Source organism: Megalops cyprinoides, chromosome 13 (assembly GCF_013368585.1).
Source record: "Megalops cyprinoides isolate fMegCyp1 chromosome 13, fMegCyp1.pri, whole genome shotgun sequence".
Taxonomy (NCBI): Eukaryota; Metazoa; Chordata; class Actinopteri; order Elopiformes; family Megalopidae; genus Megalops; species Megalops cyprinoides.
Genome location: NC_050595.1, coordinates 24588332 through 24606278, shown reverse-complemented (window position 1 = coordinate 24606278; position 17947 = coordinate 24588332). Strand labels below are relative to the sequence as shown.

General features: G+C 45.4%; 1 protein-coding gene across 1 annotated transcript in view; it reads left to right on the top strand.

Moving 5' to 3' along the window:
- LOC118787645 (transient receptor potential cation channel subfamily M member 7-like) overlaps window positions 1–17783 on the top strand; it is a 39120-nt gene extending 21337 nt beyond the window's left edge. The window contains exons 11-40 of the mRNA XM_036543177.1: window positions 64–164; window positions 618–752; window positions 890–943; window positions 1049–1189; window positions 1383–1517; window positions 2333–2610; window positions 2736–2964; window positions 3358–3513; window positions 4109–4252; window positions 5420–5548; window positions 5827–6078; window positions 6719–6893; window positions 7237–7369; window positions 7605–7789; window positions 7900–8032; window positions 8430–9136; window positions 10609–10697; window positions 11218–11308; window positions 11509–11588; window positions 11790–11827; window positions 12609–12634; window positions 13444–13497; window positions 13716–13763; window positions 13964–14029; window positions 14123–14406; window positions 15452–15534; window positions 15645–15850; window positions 16176–16227; window positions 16444–16550; window positions 16937–17783. Coding sequence (XP_036399070.1) covers window positions 64–164; window positions 618–752; window positions 890–943; window positions 1049–1189; window positions 1383–1517; window positions 2333–2610; window positions 2736–2964; window positions 3358–3513; window positions 4109–4252; window positions 5420–5548; window positions 5827–6078; window positions 6719–6893; window positions 7237–7369; window positions 7605–7789; window positions 7900–8032; window positions 8430–9136; window positions 10609–10697; window positions 11218–11308; window positions 11509–11588; window positions 11790–11827; window positions 12609–12634; window positions 13444–13497; window positions 13716–13763; window positions 13964–14029; window positions 14123–14406; window positions 15452–15534; window positions 15645–15850; window positions 16176–16227; window positions 16444–16550; window positions 16937–17061 — 4436 coding nt within the window. The 3' untranslated portion in view covers window positions 17062–17783. The remainder of the gene's footprint in view (window positions 1–63; window positions 165–617; window positions 753–889; window positions 944–1048; window positions 1190–1382; window positions 1518–2332; window positions 2611–2735; window positions 2965–3357; window positions 3514–4108; window positions 4253–5419; window positions 5549–5826; window positions 6079–6718; window positions 6894–7236; window positions 7370–7604; window positions 7790–7899; window positions 8033–8429; window positions 9137–10608; window positions 10698–11217; window positions 11309–11508; window positions 11589–11789; window positions 11828–12608; window positions 12635–13443; window positions 13498–13715; window positions 13764–13963; window positions 14030–14122; window positions 14407–15451; window positions 15535–15644; window positions 15851–16175; window positions 16228–16443; window positions 16551–16936) is intronic.
- Window positions 17784–17947: the final 164 nt, after the last annotated feature.

Below are 17947 nucleotides of genomic sequence, written 5' to 3'. Positions count from 1 at the left end.
GGGTTTGAGAGTTGGCAGCAGTGATTATTTACCCTTAAATTCCCTGTGTGGCTATCCCTCCAGGCACTGATGCATCAGCGTTTGACCAGCTCGTCCTCACCCTGGCCTGGGACCGGGTCGATATTGCCAAGAACCACGTGTTTGTTTATGGTCAGCAGTTGCTGGTACGTAATCAGGAGGGAACGCTATTACTGTCATTGCAATATTGGCAGAAATCCTGAAGCTTTAGTTACACACATGAGTATTGGGGGGGTTATGTCTGGGTTTACTTCTGAGCACAGTTTATTGACTTAACCTGACTGGGTACACAAATGGGTTAAACATTACCCCCTATGCTCTAAACAACCCTACAAACAATAAAACTGAAATTCCTAGAAATATTGAACGAGACAGTACCACTGAAGCTAGCCAGATGGCTTTAGGAGGTCTGTCTCAGAGCTTTGACTGTAATATGCGCGGCTTTTGTACTGAGCTGTCAGTTTGAAGAAGAGAAAAATCACAAGCCACCGGGAGAGATGCAAAAGAACAGCATCCAGTGTTGTCATTTTGCTTTCCTCAAAATGAGTGAATGTGGCATGTGTGGGCATGCTCACGTTATCTGTCTGTCTGGGCTGTAGGTGGGGTCCCTGGAGCAGGCCATGTTGGACGCTTTGGTGATGGACCGGGTGGAGTTTGTGAAGCTCCTCATTGAGAACGGCGTCAGCATGCACAGGTTCCTCACCATCACGCGCTTGGAGGAGCTCTATAACACGGTACTGTCCTGAAGCCGCGGACGAGGCCTTCATTTGGCAGCAGGACGCCTCAAACCATCAATCTTTATTTTGTTGAAGTCTGCAGTTTTGTGGCCTTTCCTCTGAGCAGTTTTTTTCCCCCTCTCTTTTCCTTCTAGAAACAATCCCCAACAAATCCAACTCTCTTTCACCTTGTAAGAGATGTTAAGCAGGTAAAGCCATTTTTTTCCCAAATCATCTTTAGATTTGGTATGTAACTTATCTGTAATGTAGTGCTTTTATAGATCTTGCACCCTGAATTTTATTGTCTTCTGTAGGGTAACCTTCCCCCAAATTACAAAATCACGCTGATTGATGTGGGCCTTGTCATTGAGTATCTCATGGGCGGGACATACAGATGCAACTACACCAGGAAACGCTTCAGAATCATTTACAACAATCTCCATGGGAACAATCGGGTAAAGAATTCCAGTATTTTCTGCAACAGTCAGAATACCCATTGAGAATCACTGTAGATAAAGATATTGGAATGTAAATGTATATTTAATCAAGTTCTTAAATGAATTGGAGAGATTGGTTAATGAAACAACAGACGATCTAAATAGTTTGAAACTATCATAAAATAATATTCATCTTGTAAAATTCCATCAGCGATCTGGACGCCATTCATCAAGCAGTGGATCCCACCTGCGCAAAAACCATGAGTCTTTCAGTATCCATGCAGACAAGAAGGAGAAGACCAGGCACAACCACTTCATCAAGACTGCTCAGCCATACAAACCAAAGGTGTGCCGTGAAACTCGCTGTGAACAGAAAAACTAAAGCAGTTTTAGTATTTATGGAAAATATTTCAGGTTACAGATGTATTTTTTTTACATTAAAGTGTTATATTTAAAATAAAACTCCATTAATGACAGAAAGTGATACTAAACTGGGCAAGCAAAAGTAAAAGTAAAGAAATATTGTTTTTGTCTATTATCAAAAAGCCAACCAGTTTGCCTGATGAATAAAACTTGTAAATAAATGGTCCTTCTCCCTCTGTCAGTTCTCACGAAAGGCAGTGATTATGTAATTATATCTGGCATCCTAACCACCATATAATGTGACTGCAGATGGCCATCCTGTTAGGAAAGATAACGGAGTCACGCAGGACAAAACGCAAATACGTTTGTCTAGAAGTCAAGTCTCTCAGACACATTCAACGTTGAACACCGTTTCAAATCGAGCAGGAATGGTGAAGCCTACGGTGTAGCATGCTAGTGACATTAGCTGTTGGAGCTAGTGGAGTGGCGAAAACAGCTCCAGCTATAATGCACCTTTACTGAACTATGATAAACGTGTTTTTTCAATAAATGCATATTTGATGTTTCTGGCGTATTTAATTTTAGTAGTTAATAATGTTTACCTTATTACTTCCTTTGTCTGAAACCTGAAATCAGAAGTCTGTATCTGATTTATTTATGTCTGTGGGAATGACATTCCTAAGGAAATGACCTCACGGAAGTGTGTTAAAGTGGATATACCCAGACTTTAGCTTCATTAGAAGAATACATATTTTTCTGTCACCTCGTCTCACTTTTCCGGCCCATCTCCTTTATCAGCCTGAGTCTACAGTGGAACAGTCCAAGAAGAAGAGCAAGGAGGAGATAGTGGACATCGACGACCCAGAGACCAGGCGATTCCCCTACCCCTTCAACGAGCTGCTGGTGTGGGCGGTGCTGATGAAGAGGCAGAAGATGTCGCTCTTCTTCTGGCAGCATGGGGAGGAGTCCATGGCCAAGGCCTTGGTAGCCTGCAAGCTGTGCCGCTCCATGGGCTACGAGGCCAAGAAGAGCGACGTGGTGGACGACACATCCGAGGAGCTGAAGGAGTACTCAAAGTAAGCCCCATTCCCAAGAAACTCCCTTACAGACATATATTTAACTCAAAACATCTAGTTTTCAAACACCAACCCTAGTTAGACTTTTTGGCTGTCTGGTTCTCAATATCCTGTTTCGATTCCAGCGAGTTCGGCACGTTGGCGGTGGACCTGCTGGAGCAGTCGTTCAGGCAGGACGAAACGATGGCCATGAAGCTGCTGACCTACGAGCTGAAGAACTGGAGCAACTCGACGTGCCTTAAGCTGGCAGTGTCGTCCCGGCTGCGGCCGTTCGTGGCCCACACCTGCACACAGATGCTGCTCTCTGACATGTGGATGGGGCGGCTCAACATGAGGAAGAACTCCTGGTACAAGGTGCTGATCCTGCCATCCCGCCGCCTCGGGCTGCTTGCTTATTCCGCTGCTTGCACTTTTCTAAATTCTGCTTTAGCAGACAGCTGCGTCCTGTCACAACAAGCATGCCACACAAGTGGATGTAGAAATGAGGATTCCACGGAATGGATAGAATATTAGCATTCACCCCCCCCCACTACCCCCACCCTTTTAATACCATTAATCTCTCCACTGTGCTGGGTGTTGATGTTTTTTCGGTAGTGATGATAGATGGGATGTTGGCGATGATAGATTGAAATCATGTGTTAACGTGCAGTCCGGTGCATTTCTCTCCAGATGTCATTCGTACTGTTTATTGTGCGATTGTGTCTCTGTGATGTGTGATGTACGTTTTTGTTTCTCTCTCTCTCTCAGGTCATTTTGAGTATTCTGGTCCCGCCAGCGATCTTGATGCTGGAGTACAAGACGAAAGCGGAGATGTCCCACATTCCCCAGTCACAGGATGCCCATCAGATGACCATGGAGGACAGCGAGCACAACTTCCAGAACCCCGCCGATGACATCCAAATGGTCAGCCACGTGACACGCCCCCACCTCCCCACGGTGCTCGTAAAGCAACGGGAAGTTCCTGTAAATTACGGAACAGTTATTTAAACATTACCCTATTATCTCAAGGGCAGGTCAGGATATTCAAACCAAAGGGGATCCTGAGATTGTTGCAGATTAAGACCGATGATATAAATTCACAGAATTTCGTCCAGTTTAGTAACCTAATATTCACTGCTGTCATTCAGAGAATTTAGGAATATTTTGTCAGTATTTTAGCTCGGTGTCACTCCACTTCCATTTACAAGCTAGTCAGTATATCTTGACACCTGTTATGGCAATACAATAATGACACTTATCTTTGTCTAAATCAGATACTGATACCTGAAAAGGAGACTGACTAGCTGGCAACCTAAGTGTCTACTAGCATTTTACCTGGCTAGTTTCTTAGCTACATCTTGTTCCCCTGCTACTCCCCTGAGTACCTTGTCTGTACACTCCTTTTCATGTGAGTGTGAAGAGTTCTGAGCACCTGCTGCTCAGTCTTGGCACGTCAGTGTGACCAAATACAGAATGATTTAATACAAGTTAAAAATATTTTTTTTTTCTTTTGTTTTAGGATGTTTTCAAGGAAGTGAGATTAAACGACAACATCGAAGCGAAAAGTGAAACGGAGGTCCACGTTCGGCCGAGAAGGCTGCCAATCACCACCAAGTTCTACGCCTTCTATCACGCTCCCATTGTCAAGTTCTGGTTCAATACGGTACGTTGGTGTCGGCGACCCTCTCCACCCGGTGCTGACGTGGAAAGCGGTGGGGGGGGGAAGGAGGGGGGGGGCAGGCGGGCAGTAGTGGAACGAGGGCACTGTGGTCACAGCTGGGTCGCGGTTTTCCAGTGGTGTGGCTGGCCGCAGGCGGCTTTCCAGGTGGCCTGCCGTTTTATGTGCGTTTCTCAGCAGGTTGGGGAAGGGGAAGAGCTGATAGAATCGGGGAACGCGCCACCGTGCAGTCTCAGAGGGCACAGCGTGCCACTAAAAGCTGACGTATTACTCCCCTCCGGGCCCGCGGCTCTGAGCCCCTCTGACCTCCGCCACACTCCATTACACAGGCAAAGTGATAAAATGCTCAAAGTGACAAATTACCGTCTGAATTTCCCCTTCTTAACGGTCAAGCTCCGGCGTGCTCAAAGTATTGGAACCGCTTGACGGACTTGGCCTTACGCTTTGAAGGTGTAGTAACTTTGAGGGGGGGCTGAGCTGTTAAAATCAATTTTCCCAGCATGCTGTGGCTGTCAGCCATGGGAAAAAGGATCCAGCATGGTGAGCAGGAAGATGAGATGAAGGGTGAGGGTACTGCCTTTTATCACATCTTCAGACTGATGCTGCATTGTGTTTTGCACTGAGAAAATGGTAAGCATTTAACCAAGCCATAAAAATAACAGTGAGATTTGTCCCCCGGGGAAAAATCTCCTGGCAGAGAAAATAATGATTTACTCAGCAACACAAACAGAAATGCCCCTGACTTCCCACAAAAAAAAAAAACTGGCCGTGGGGCTCCACTGTTCATAAGTGGTTACTTCACTGCACGCCAGAGAGTCAAGGATTTTAATCCCAGTGGTGCTCTGGTGTTGTGCCTTTGAGCAAGGTTCTAAATATCCCAAGTTTAAAAAAAAAAAAAAAAGGATGCGAGCAGGTAAGAAGTAGAAATGTGAGTCCCCAGGGGTAAATCAATTACGCAATGATGTAATTGTTGTAGTACATCTCATAAGGCCTCTAGCACATATGTTGGTAAGGGTTTACCTGCTGTGCAGCATATTTCTGGAGGAGAACTCCAGGAAGCGGGTGTAAATAAGCAGCTTTGTTTGCCGAATGATGTAGGTCAGCAAGCAGAGCTTGGTCTCACACTGGCGTGTTTGGCTTGTGCCTGTGCAGATGGCGTACCTGGCCTTCCTCATGCTCTACTCGTACGTCGTCCTGGTGAAGATGCCCAGCGAGCCCTCTCCACAGGAGTGGGGCGTCATCCTCTACATTTTTACCTCGGCCATCGAGAAGATCCGTGAGGTAGGGAAGAAGTTCACAAATGTCCCTTAAAACCTGCTCTCTCTGCTCCGGTTAAACCGTCAGCGCCAGGCTTGTGTGCAGTCTGTGATTCACAGGACGGGTCAAAGTATGGATTTAATCCGTCTATATATTTTTATTTATTTGCTTGTTTTATTGGCTTTGTCTGTTGTACGCAGTGAGTTCATGGTTTGTGTCTGTGTGGGCGTCTCTGTGTGCCTGTAAGAGGATTTCCTTTCCATGCCATGCGCTAATTTTTACCTTTTGTTCTTTTTTTGTAGATGTTTATGTCTGAAGCTGGAAAGATTGGGCAGAAGATCAAAGTCTGGTTCAGCGACTATTTCAATATTTCAGACACCCTTGCAATCGTCATGTTCTTTGTCGGGTTCGGACTGAGATATGGAAAGGAAGATGTCTTTGTTGCTGGAAGAATTGTGTATTGCTTGAACATTATATTTTGGTACGTGCGGCTCTTAGATATTCTGGCGGTTAACCAGCAGGCTGGACCCTACGTCATGATGATCAGTAAAATGGTAAGTGGATTACATTTTGAGTGAGTTATTTTCCAAATTATTCTTTTGAAAATGGCAATCATGTCATAATTTACCAATGGCCTGTCTGTGCAGCTGTGAAATGAGTACTGCATGTACTTACTCATAACTCATTATTTTCAAAATAAAAAATATAAAGCATGAAAATGTAGTTTGTAAATAGCTAGTTACTTACATCAGGAAATGATTATATGGCAGTAAATTGAATGTGCACTTTTAAATTTCATCTTCAAAATCTCTAGCTCTAAATCTTCAAAATTTCAACTTGACATATTTTTGCGTGTTCATATTGTCTATTATAAGGTGTTGCTAGTTAAATTTTTTGAATGTATCATTCACAACGTGTAATGTGTAATGTACAGTTTCTCTCTGTTTCTGAGGTACATGTTATTAATGTTTGCAGTGAGGCAATCCAATGTCTCTTTTTTCCACTCATTTTTGTGAGTGCTGATCTCCTGATGACAGATAATTAAAAAAAAAAAATGTATTTCTTAACAGTCCACTCAAAGTTGGATTGTGTCATCCCTTTCCTTGTGAACGCTGCGGGGACTGAACGGGAGGCTGTAGTACTGTGCAACACCGCACATGTTGAGTAAAACCTCGTCTGTGGTTGTGATTGTAGGTGGCCAACATGTTTTACATAGTTGTGATAATGATCGTGGTGCTCCTGAGTTACGGCGTTCCCAGGCAAGCTATCCTGTACCCAAACGAGGAGCCATCATGGAAACTTGCTAAAGACGTTGTGTTCCAGCCCTACTGGATGATGTATGGTGAAGTGTATGCATATGAAATTGACGGTAAATATATTTTCAGTGTTAAGAGAACATTTTCTTACATGTTTTCACTGTGGCCTGTAAGCTATTTTCATCACTCCCCGGAAGTCAGACCTCCTCCTACTCACTAGTAAGACGATGATTCTTGTCAAAGTGTATTCCACTCCTCACGGGCTGGTGAGGGTCTAACATTTATGCAATATCTCCAGGTAGATTTTTAAAATTTTTGCGGGGCGTACAGTGCCGCAGAGTACTGCTTTGTTTGCCTTATAGTAATTGCACAATCATTTGACATAAATTAAATTTTCTTTTGAGTTTGTGTTTGATAACTTGTCTTTTGTGTCTCGATTTTTTTTTTCCTCCTCAGTGTGTGCGAATAACACTGAAGAGCATCTGCACGATCTCTGTCGGCCTGGAGTGTGGCTGACACCCCTCCTGCAAGCGGTCTACCTCTTCGTTCAGTACATTCTCATGGTCAACCTCCTCATCGCTTTCTTCAAGTACGCTCAAACTCTGTGCCCTTACTACACATTTGATCAGGTTATCTTTAGTGTCTTGGGAGACTAAGGTTTAAAAGAAAAACTAAAGTAGATGTTGATGTTTGTTTGACAAGCTCTTACGCATTTCCAAATGTAATGGCATATGATGGTGCCTACTTTGCTGTTGCAGATAATTGTGCGTGTGCCTGTTTGTGTTTGTGTGTTTCGGCATTGATTTTAATTTGTCCTCCCACAGCAATGTGTACATACAGGTGAAATCCATGTCCAACCTGGTGTGGAAGTACCAGCGATATCACTTCATTATGGCCTACCACGACAAGCCAGTCCTCCCCCCTCCGCTCATCCTGCTCAGCCACCTGGTCTCCCTGTTCTCCTGCATCTGCAGGAAGAGAAAGAAGGGAAGCGGGACGTACGGACCAAGTACGGGCAGCCAGCTCCTCCGGTTCACCTCTCCGCTGCACTTTGTGTGTGTCTGGGCTTTTTCCAAACAATTAACATGTATCCCCCCCCCCCCCCCCTTTTCATTCCAGAACTCTTCCTGACAGAGGAAGACCAAAAGAAGCTCCATGACTTTGAGGAGCAGTGTGTGGAGACATACTTCCATGAAAAGGACGACCAGTTCCACTCTAGGAGCGAGGAGAGGATCCGGGTGACCTCTGAAAGGTGCACAGCCCTTCACATTAAACAGAGCCCAACACAGTTCAGTTCCCTCCTCTCTGACCAGGGAAAAGACATTACAATACACTACAAAAGGAAAGGAAATTATCAAAAGAAAACGATTGTTGAAGATTAATTATTATTATTATTAGTGTGTATAAGATTGATAATGTAGATGATGTGTAAAATCTAAGGTGCATAAAATGTATTGCTTTTGAAAAATGATCTTGCATTCTTAGCTCAAGAATCTTTTTTAGGATTTACTTTGCAGCTCAGAATTTGATTATAGTTCAGATGATACGGCTCACTTGAATCTCGACTTCACCTGATGAAGGAATGCATCAACAGCATTAATGAGGAAGCTTTTGTCCCTCCCCGCCCGCCTCCCCCACATCCTGCTCAGGGTCGAGACCATGTGCATACAGCTGAAGGAGGTGGGCAACAGGGTGAACTTCATAAAGCGCTCCCTTCATACCCTCGACTCTCAGATCGGGCACCTGCAGGACCTGTCGGCGCTGACAGTGGACACGCTGAAAGCCCTGACGGCCCAGCGGGCGTCCGAGGCCAGTAAGGTCCACAATGAGATTACGCGCGAGCTCAGCATCTCCAAGAACCTGGGGCCCGGCGCCAACCTGGTGGACATCGGCTCCCAGTCCAAGTCCTCTGTGCTTGTCAAGCACAGCATCGGGGCGTACTTCGGGTCCTCTTTCCCGCAGGGCGGAGGCAACATCGCAGACTCCTTGTTCGGCAGCGGGGTCCAGGACGCGGTCAGCCGGAGGTTCGCGCCGGACCTCGCCCTGAGCCCCGAGAGGAGAGCCGCGAACATTCCAGAGGCTGGTTCCTCAGGTAGTGCCTTACCCCCAAGTGCCATATCCCCCGCCGACGTCCGGCTGAGGGGCCACTCCTTCGCGGAGAGACAGCTGTCCCGTCCAGAAGACTCCAAGTTCGCCGAGTCGCCAAGCAGCCTACCGAACGTTCCCTCCCCGGGCGCAAAGTTTTTCGTCAGCACCCCTTCCCAGCCCAGCGGCTCCAGCCCCCGCCAGCCCTCCCCCAGAGGGACCCAGGACGTCCTGCCCGAAAGCTCCACTGTAGAATTCGGGGCGTTCGTGGGTAAGTACGAGGACGCGCAGTGCATTTACCCCACCGTTGTGGTGGTGTCGCCCGAGCGCTCCGCCCCCCCGCGCCTGGTGTTCTCGCCCGCTCCCTCCGAGGACGGGTATGTCAATCAAGCGTTTTGCGATGACGAAGTCAGCGCTGAGGTCAGCACTGAGAGCGGCGGAGCTCTCTGGCCGGACCCCGACCCGGAGAGCGGGCCGCAAAGAAACGACCCCCTCCAGGGGCACGATTCGGCTGTGGCGGTCGGACCCGGGGACACCCGCAGCTTCCAGAGCAGAGAGGGACAGGCTGAGGATGCCGCCCAGGGAGGGCCCTCGCACCCTGGGCAGAGCTCTAGAGGAGCCAGGCCCCGAGGTTTGAGCTCGAGCCTACAGAACAGGGTGTCTGGGTGCAGGTGACCTCTATTCAGCGGTGAACAGATCGTAGCTCGAAATCAATCTCCCCCCCCACACACACAAACTCCCTTCCCCTGCCCGTCACCGGCTGTTTGATTGTGCACACAACCTGATGATACTTGGTGTGGTGGTTCTCTGTTAGTGTAGTTGTCACTTTGACTCATATTACAATGGACAAAATTAGCAGACATCTATCCAGGGTAACTGAAATTGCATTTGACTACATGACCGCAATTATCAACTGACAAATGTTCATATAAAAACACACACAGTTAAACCTGCCAAAATAAATTTACTTCATAACTGTCCAAAGTATACAGCAATCACTAAGTAAAACACGGTATAATCATAATTAAATTTAACTTAAATCTCCTTTATCCGTCTTCGTTCTTTCTACTGTAGCTCTCTTAAAAAGGTTTTTTTATGTTGAAAGCAGTAGACTATATTGTGTTGTATTTTTGAATTGCTAAGCAACGCGTACTGAATATTATCGACTCTACATTGTAATAATGTGGTCTAAATCCTGCTCTTTCTCATATCACATGTAATTATTTTCTTTTTATTAACTTTAAGTGGAAATTTGAAGGACCATAGCCACATTGTCTGTTCATACTGTCCCTAAAGCAAAGCCAGTTTTGTTTTTCAAAGCATGATCTCACTATTCTTCTACAGCCACTTAAGCCTGTACTTTAAAATGTAAAAAATGCGGTCCCCTCAACAATGAACTCTAGAGTTGTGTGGATTAGCAACAGTATCTCTCACTAACTGGCCCTCACTTGTTGTTGTTTTTCATTAAAAATAACTGGTGAAAAGGTGTAATAAGGTATTGTGATTAACTGCAAGAGCTTTGCAGCTATGTGTGTTCTGGGTGGTGGATTTCACGTGTAAAAGGTGGAAGCATTGGCATTCCTGTCTCATGACTGTATAGAACACCTGATCTGGGATCTGACAAGTGATTACCAGACACTGTTTTGCCTAATGTGTGTCTTAATGTTTGAATACAATGGTGCGCCGCTGTCTTTTGCAATGTGTCTATTCCCATGTACTGACTCACTTTTCTTCACACTGAAGGTCACAAAGACGACTCTGAGCTCCAGCGATCCTTCCCAAAAGATGTCATTGCTGGAGGGCTTAGTCCAACTAGGAAGGACAAAGAAACGGTCAGCCTCACTCATTGCACTAAAATTTACTGTATTTTTAAGGATGTAATTGAAATGACCAGGACTGTTAGGAGTAATTGCGGTGTGGATACATTACATGCATTTAGCAGACGCTCTTATCCACAGCGACTTCCAGCACAATACAACACAAGTGTATGCATTCGTGATAAATGAGCAACCATGTCAGACCAGGCTAGTAACATTCCCAGACCAGTGAGTGTGAGCATAACACCATTCAAGCCCTACCACAAGTTAACTTGTGCAACCTGACTAGACACCTGAATGCAGGTGTTACAGGGAAGGCCTGATTGTATGCACCACATAAAGTATAGCTGGCCTTTCTGCTCTTCTTGTGTGTTAAACAAAGCTACATGTAAGCTATACCGTAAAGAAACCTCTCAAAGGGCTATACAGAACAGCCCAGAAAATCACAATGCATTGGCAGCACAAAGAGCAGACAGAACTGTGGGTAAATTGCTTTTTTATGTTGTCTCTGTTCTTTTTTTTTTTTGTCCCCAAGGCTCACCCTGAAGGTCATTTGAGGACAGTCAATTCATACGCTGGCTTCACTGAGTTCGACAGGAACCCGGCCACGCTCCATCCTGAAACAAGTGAGTCTAGTTTACCTCAGTGACCTTCTTTCAGAGCTGCAAGAGACCGCCGTGCAGAAATGTCTGGGAAAAGTGCATCTTTAATTAAGTTCAAAAATTTTTTGGGGGGGTTTTTTGTTTTTTTTTTTGTATTTTTGCTTTATCATGATGGTTTTGATTTGGTGTCATCTATCATTTGTGCCTCTCCTGCGTGGATGAAGCACTAAGCAAACGAGAGCGGAGTCTGGTTTCGGCCGAAGACATCCGCTTCCACGAGGACCTGCGGGCTGCACAGATGCTGGTGAGTCTGCGCACACGGCTACAGCTGCCCTGCGCCATCTGCGGGAGGCGCATCATCAGACCCCAGTGACACAGGGCCCATGCCCTCGACAAACACTCCGCACCAGTTCCCATCATGCACCACGTAATTAGTCTGCTCTGTTTGGAATTAACTACCCAGTTAAACTGAAATTGACTGTTGTTTTTTTTTCCTAATGCACAGGAAAGGGTACAGGGCAAGTTGTCACAAGCCAGCAGTCTGTAAGTATTCCAAAGACGACATCAAAGACAGACCTTGTGTTAATGATTCACCGGGGTCAGGTGAAGCCAGTTTGGGGTTTTATTGTTAGACAATTGCCTTGTGTGGAGTCGGAGCGAGAGGCCTGATAAAGTCTTTTCTGCTGCTGGAGCTCTCTGTGTACGCAAGCAGTTCCTGTCACCTGGCCCCCGACCAGGGTTCACATTCCCCTCTCAGGATCGGGCTGCTTTCTTTCTTCCTTTTTTCCCCCCCTCCCTTTCTTTTCTCAAATCAAAGAATTTACACAAGGCAGCCGGGGACCCTTGCCAAGCCTATATTAGGGTTTCCATGGTGACGGAAAACAATCGGCCATTCAGAGCAAAGCCATCAAAGCATTTGGCTTGATGTGCGGCCTCTTGATATTTTCAAATCAGAGGGATCTTTGATTTGCAGCTTTCTCCTCTCTAGGAAAATGTGAATTTTTGCCTCTTGCCACTGCTTCAGGGTCATAAAGGCATTTGAGATGCAAGGCAAGCTGTGACTTTGAAAGGCCTTTGAGGCCTAATTTGTGAATTAACAGTCACGAGCTGTGCTCCACTGTCTGCCCTGCTGTAAAATAGCCATAGCAAATAGACTCTGACAAGACTGATTTTCTGTAATGTGCATTTGATTTGTTCTTAAAATTAGCTTAATTGCTTTTCACAATTCTTTTTTTATTCTTTGGTAGGTAAATGCAATGAAGTGTGTTTATTTGCATAAATGTTTAAAGGTGGTTTAATTGTAAACGTTCTCTTCTGTCTGCAGAAACCCAGGAGAAGATGCCTTAAACGGTAGGATGTTTCATCGCTGTTGAAACTGTATTTGGATGATGCTTCAGCTGAGTGCGTATGAGCTGGGAGCGGGTGTTGCGGTTGTCTGTTTGACAGAGAAATCAAGGGGAGTGCGTTCCTCTTACATAATGAGCCCTGGAGACAGCTCTGCTCTCACTGTTTCCTGGTGATGGGCCTGTCCCCTGTGAGCTGTTGAACACAACAACAAGCCTGTCACATTTCACTTGAAAGGCTCGCCTATCTACCTTTTAGTCTCATTTGTTTTCTTAAATCGTAGACTGCACTTAAGTGCTGTATTTCTGAGTTCCTGCTGACACACTGTTTTAAGGGCGCATTTATTTAAAATGCACTGCAAATCTTTGGGGTTTTTTGTCAAATCTCAGATGTGCTGTAATGCGTCATGTTGTTGGCGTTCGGGCGTTTCTCATGCCTACTGTCCACTGGAATCAAAATTATTCCCCACTTCTTTCCTGTTGGCTCAGGGTTTTGTTTTTTTTAGATTTTCCCTTAGGGAGGTGTTCTCCGTGCAGTGCTTAAACAACTGTTAAAATGCTGATTGGTTGATTGAGAGAGCCTGTCGTCAGCGTCAGTATTATGCTGTGTTTAGCCTGTGATTCTGTCCTCATCAGGACCTGAGGGTCAGGTGGCTGTGACCAACCCTGCCTCTAGCCATGGTGAAAACAAGTCCAGGGTAGATGCTGTGTCTCAGTCAGTCTTAGCTGCAAGAGCGATGATCAGCCAATCGGGACACACCAAGCTTATTCTGAGTGGTGTAATTTACTCACTGTTTGTTGATCCACCCTTAACAGCTGCAGCATGCCTGTACACGTCCAGACACGCACACCTGGGGGCCAGGAAAGACTGTGAGTCAACCTGTCTTCTGTTTTCTCCATGTGTCCTGAGGCAGTGTAATTCTCTGTGTTTAAAGCTGGACCGACTGTGGCAAGGTGTCCTGAGGCAAAGTGCGCCCCCCTGTGGGTACACGCAGTCATGATCTTAGTTGGTGTGGCACATTGCTCTGAACAGGTCAGGAAAAGAGGACCCAGCCCAAGGAATAATGTTACTTTTTGTTGCCCTGCAGCCATTGGTTCACCGTTCAAGCCTATGGATATAAGCTATCAATATTCAGGTGAGTTAAGTACTGCTCAGTTCGTGCAGGAGCAACATAGCATTTGAGACTCGTTTGTTCTTGTTAACTTTTCCTAGAAATATTATTTGTAAGGAAAAAAAAATCTGCTGTTGCTATGAAAGAATTTAAACAGGTTCACTCTTGTTATCCTTTCTTGGAAGTGTTTAAAAAAAACCCTCTTCTGTTCCTCTGTGCACTAGCTGTGGAGCGTAATAATCTCATGCGGTTGTCCCAGAGCATTCCATTCACCCCAGTGCCCCCGAGAGGTAAGACGCTCCACCCACCCTCCCCCTCTCTGTTCCCGGCTCGGATTGCTCGTGTGTCCCCACCCACCCTTTGCTCTCTGGCTCCCCCTGCAGGAGAGCCGGTCACCGTGTACCGCCTGGAGGAGAGCTCCCCCAACACCATCAACAACAGCATGTCCTCCTGGTCCCAGCGGGGGCTGTGCGCCAAGATCGAGTTCCTCAGCAAGGAGGAGATGGGCGGGGGCCTGCGCCGGGCCCTCAAGGTCCTCTGCACCTGGTCCGAGTACGACATCCTCAAGCCGGGACACCTGTACATCGTCAAGTCCTTCCTGCCAGAGGTGGTCAACACCTGGCAGAGCATCTACAAAGAAGACACTGTGCTGCATCTCTGTCTCAGGGTAAGGAGCGCGACGGCCCCGGACTGCCTGACATCACAGGAGTGTGGGTCACAGAGGGGGGGGAGTGTGTGTGTGTGTGTGTGTGTGTGTGTGTGTGTGTGTGTGTGTGTGTGTGTGTGTGTGTGTGTGTGTGTGTCCAGACCTGTGTGGCTGAGCATGATACTGAGTTATTCTTATAATTAATAATTATAATTATAATTTCCTTCTTATTTTTCCCCATTTCCCAACAGTTTAGGTACTGTACACAGGAATAATAATCAATGGATTTGCCATGTGTTTCCTTTTAGAGGGGGGGAAATTGGTTTCCATAATTCCATAAATACCATCTAATTCCTCCCTTCCTTCCCTTTCCTATATTTATTCACGGAATGTCCTTTCCAGTTTGTGTTTTTTTTTTTTTCCACATGTAGTGATGCGTAATTGTCCATATTGGTATCATCCTGGGCAATCTACTGTCTAAAATCAAAGCATCCACTTTATCTGGAACGGAACCACGAGAGATTTGTGCAGTTGTGCAGTTGATACTGATCACCCAAACAGTGTAGGCAGTGGCAGGCGGCCACAGTGCCTGCCCTACACACCGCATACAGTGGCCATGCGGCCTTATCAGGGTGCAGTGAGGAGGCCAGTCTGGGACGCATAAGTGGACTGCCACAGGGAGGGAAGGCAAGCAAGTAACATACAAACACCATTCAGCGACAAGCAGGCCGTGAGAGAAAGCATACTCAGTGCATTTAGTTACCAGACATTTTTATCCAGAGCAGCTTAGACAGTTTTTTTAAATGGATATTATCCATTTATACAGCTGGGTCTTTACTGAGGCCAGTACCGTGGCCAAGGGACAAGAGCAGGCCCCCACCTGGGAATTGAATCATTGGGTTACAAGCCCTGCTCCCTTCCACTGTGTCATACTTGTTGCCCAAAAATACAGTGCATCACATCAAAGCTCAGTCTCATATTGGAGTTTGATTTCCTTGTGTCAGACATGTGACTTGCACAGCATTAGTAATGTTGTGTAACCCTGTGAATGTTTTCCCCCCCACAGGAAATTCAGCAGCAAAGGGCTGCTCAGAAGCTGACTTTTGCCTTCAACCAGATGAGGCCGAAGACAATTCCTTATTCGCCCAGGTAACGTGTGGTGCAACCTGCTGTTCCTTTCGCTTCTTCAGCATGTATTACCTAACATCGCCCATCTGAAAAAACATCTTTTTTAAATGGACTTTTTTTTCTGTTTGAAGGTTTCTTGAGGTGTTTCTGCTCTACTGCCACTCGGCTGGTCAGTGGTTCGCCATTGAGGAGTGCATCACCGGAGAGTTCAGGAAGTTCAACAACAACAACGGAGATGAAATTGTACCCACAAACCTCCTCGAGGAAACCATGCTGGCCTTCAGCCACTGGTCATACGAGTACACAAGAGGAGAGCTTCTGGTGCTGGACTTGCAAGGTATTTTGGCAGTTCAAAATAAAGACACATTTCTAAATGTGGGCAGCAGTGTAGCATAATGGTTAAGGAGCAGGACTCGTAACCGAAAGGTTGCCAGTTCAATCCCCGCTGGGACACTGCTGCTGTACCCTTGGGCAAGGTACATAACCCACAATTGCCTCAGTAAATATCCAGCTGTATAAATAGATAACATTGTAAAGAACTGTAACCTATGTAAGTCGCTTTGGATAAAAGCGTCTGCCAAATGAATAAATGTAAATGTAAATGCTTTACATTGACTTCAGGACCATATGACACTACTGAATCCCTGCTCTTTTGTCTGTAGGCGTTGGTGAGATTCTGACGGATCCGTCTGTGATAAAAAGTGGTGAAAAGGGGTGAGTACTCCTGCCTCAGAGTGTACAAGTGATATTTCTGTTTCAGTCTCCAGAGGGACTGCTGGCTGCACAGGCTCTCCTCATATTCTGCTTGCTGGACAGTTTGCCTCTGTGAACAGGCCTGTTCTTGTGTTTTATTCCACTATGAATGAAATAGAAATGCGTCTGACAACTCGGCCCGACTACTGCCAACTAACTGGCTGTTTCTTTTTGCAGATCGTATGACATGATTTTTGGGCCAGCTAACCTGGGAGACGATGCAATAAGAAACTTCCGCGCTAAACACCACTGTAATTCCTGCTGCCGGAAGCTCAAACTTCCTGGTATGAGCTTTTGTTTTGTTTTTCCCCTTGGTTTCACAGATACACCAGGTCTTACTGGGTGGAATTCAGGAGGGCAGTGCTTTTGGCGTTTGATGTGCGATTCATTATGCAATGTGACTGACAAATGTAGAACTTTCCATGTTATCATTTGGGATTTCCTTTGTAACAGATGAAGACATAGCTGGAAGCTTTATTGCATACAGTCCTGTTGCGTGCTGCGTACAAGAAAGCAAGAAGCAAGCGGGTGCAATTATGAAGCACCAGTTTAGAGCATCTAAACATACAGTCCCCAATTTTTGTTTTGTGTCTAAGTAATTTCCAAAGTTTTGTCGCTGTCAGTGGCCCTGTTCAGTAAAACATTTTCTCATGTGCCCCTTTTTTTTCAGATCTGAAGCGGAATGATTACACACCCGACAAAGTTACACTACCCCAAGATGACCCCCCCGAGGGTTCAGTTCAGCCAGGAGGCAGTACCAAAGAACAGAGGCATTCTATGCGCTTGATGCTGTGAGCCCAGTGGCGAGGGTGCGAGCAGGGCGGGGGGAGCAGGAGCAGGAGGAAGCGCATCCATTGCCACTGGAAGATCATCTCAGTTCCCGTCGCGGCTAACTCATGTGGATATTTCGTCTGTGCGTGTGTTTTTTTTTCACTTATCATTCGTTTGTGTTGTCATGCACTGCATGATCAAGTAGAAAACATAGGACACTGAGCTCAGTCCCCTGGACTCCATAACAGGCAAAGGAAGTTACAGTAAACTGTTTTTATGGAATGCAGTCCTGAAATGAGCAGGTGCAATCATGAAGAACCACAGTGATTTTAACACCTTTTTTCTTTTTTTCCCTTTTTTTTACAAGTTTATATGTTCATATTAGTATACACAGTGGCTATCAACTTGTACAATCACTGTATAGAGGGGTATAGTATTTATTATGAATTATGAAAGTTGCCTTGTATAAAATAAGCAATTTTAAGTGCATTGTCTACACGTTTTTGTTGTGACAGGTTTGTAAGGGAAAACCTGTTCAGATTCAAACTGCAAGAATTTATCTAGGGCAGAATGTAATCCAGATTCTTTTTTATATAAATGTAAAAAACCATGTAGAAATATCTGTATTATGGCATTTGTGGTACATACTTTATTAATAAATACATATGGATTGAAAATCTTGTAAAATATGGGCAGATTGCAATGCAACTTTTACAGTAAAATATATGTAATTTTAATGTGTTGAACTCTTTATCTGAAACCGTGTCCACCAAAAATTAATAGAAGACTTTTTAATGTTACAAAGGTACTATTGTCTTTTTTTGTCATTCAAGTATTGTATGAGAAAATTTTAATCTAGTGTATCTTATAGATACAGTTATCTGGCACGAGCTAAATAGATTAAAATTAG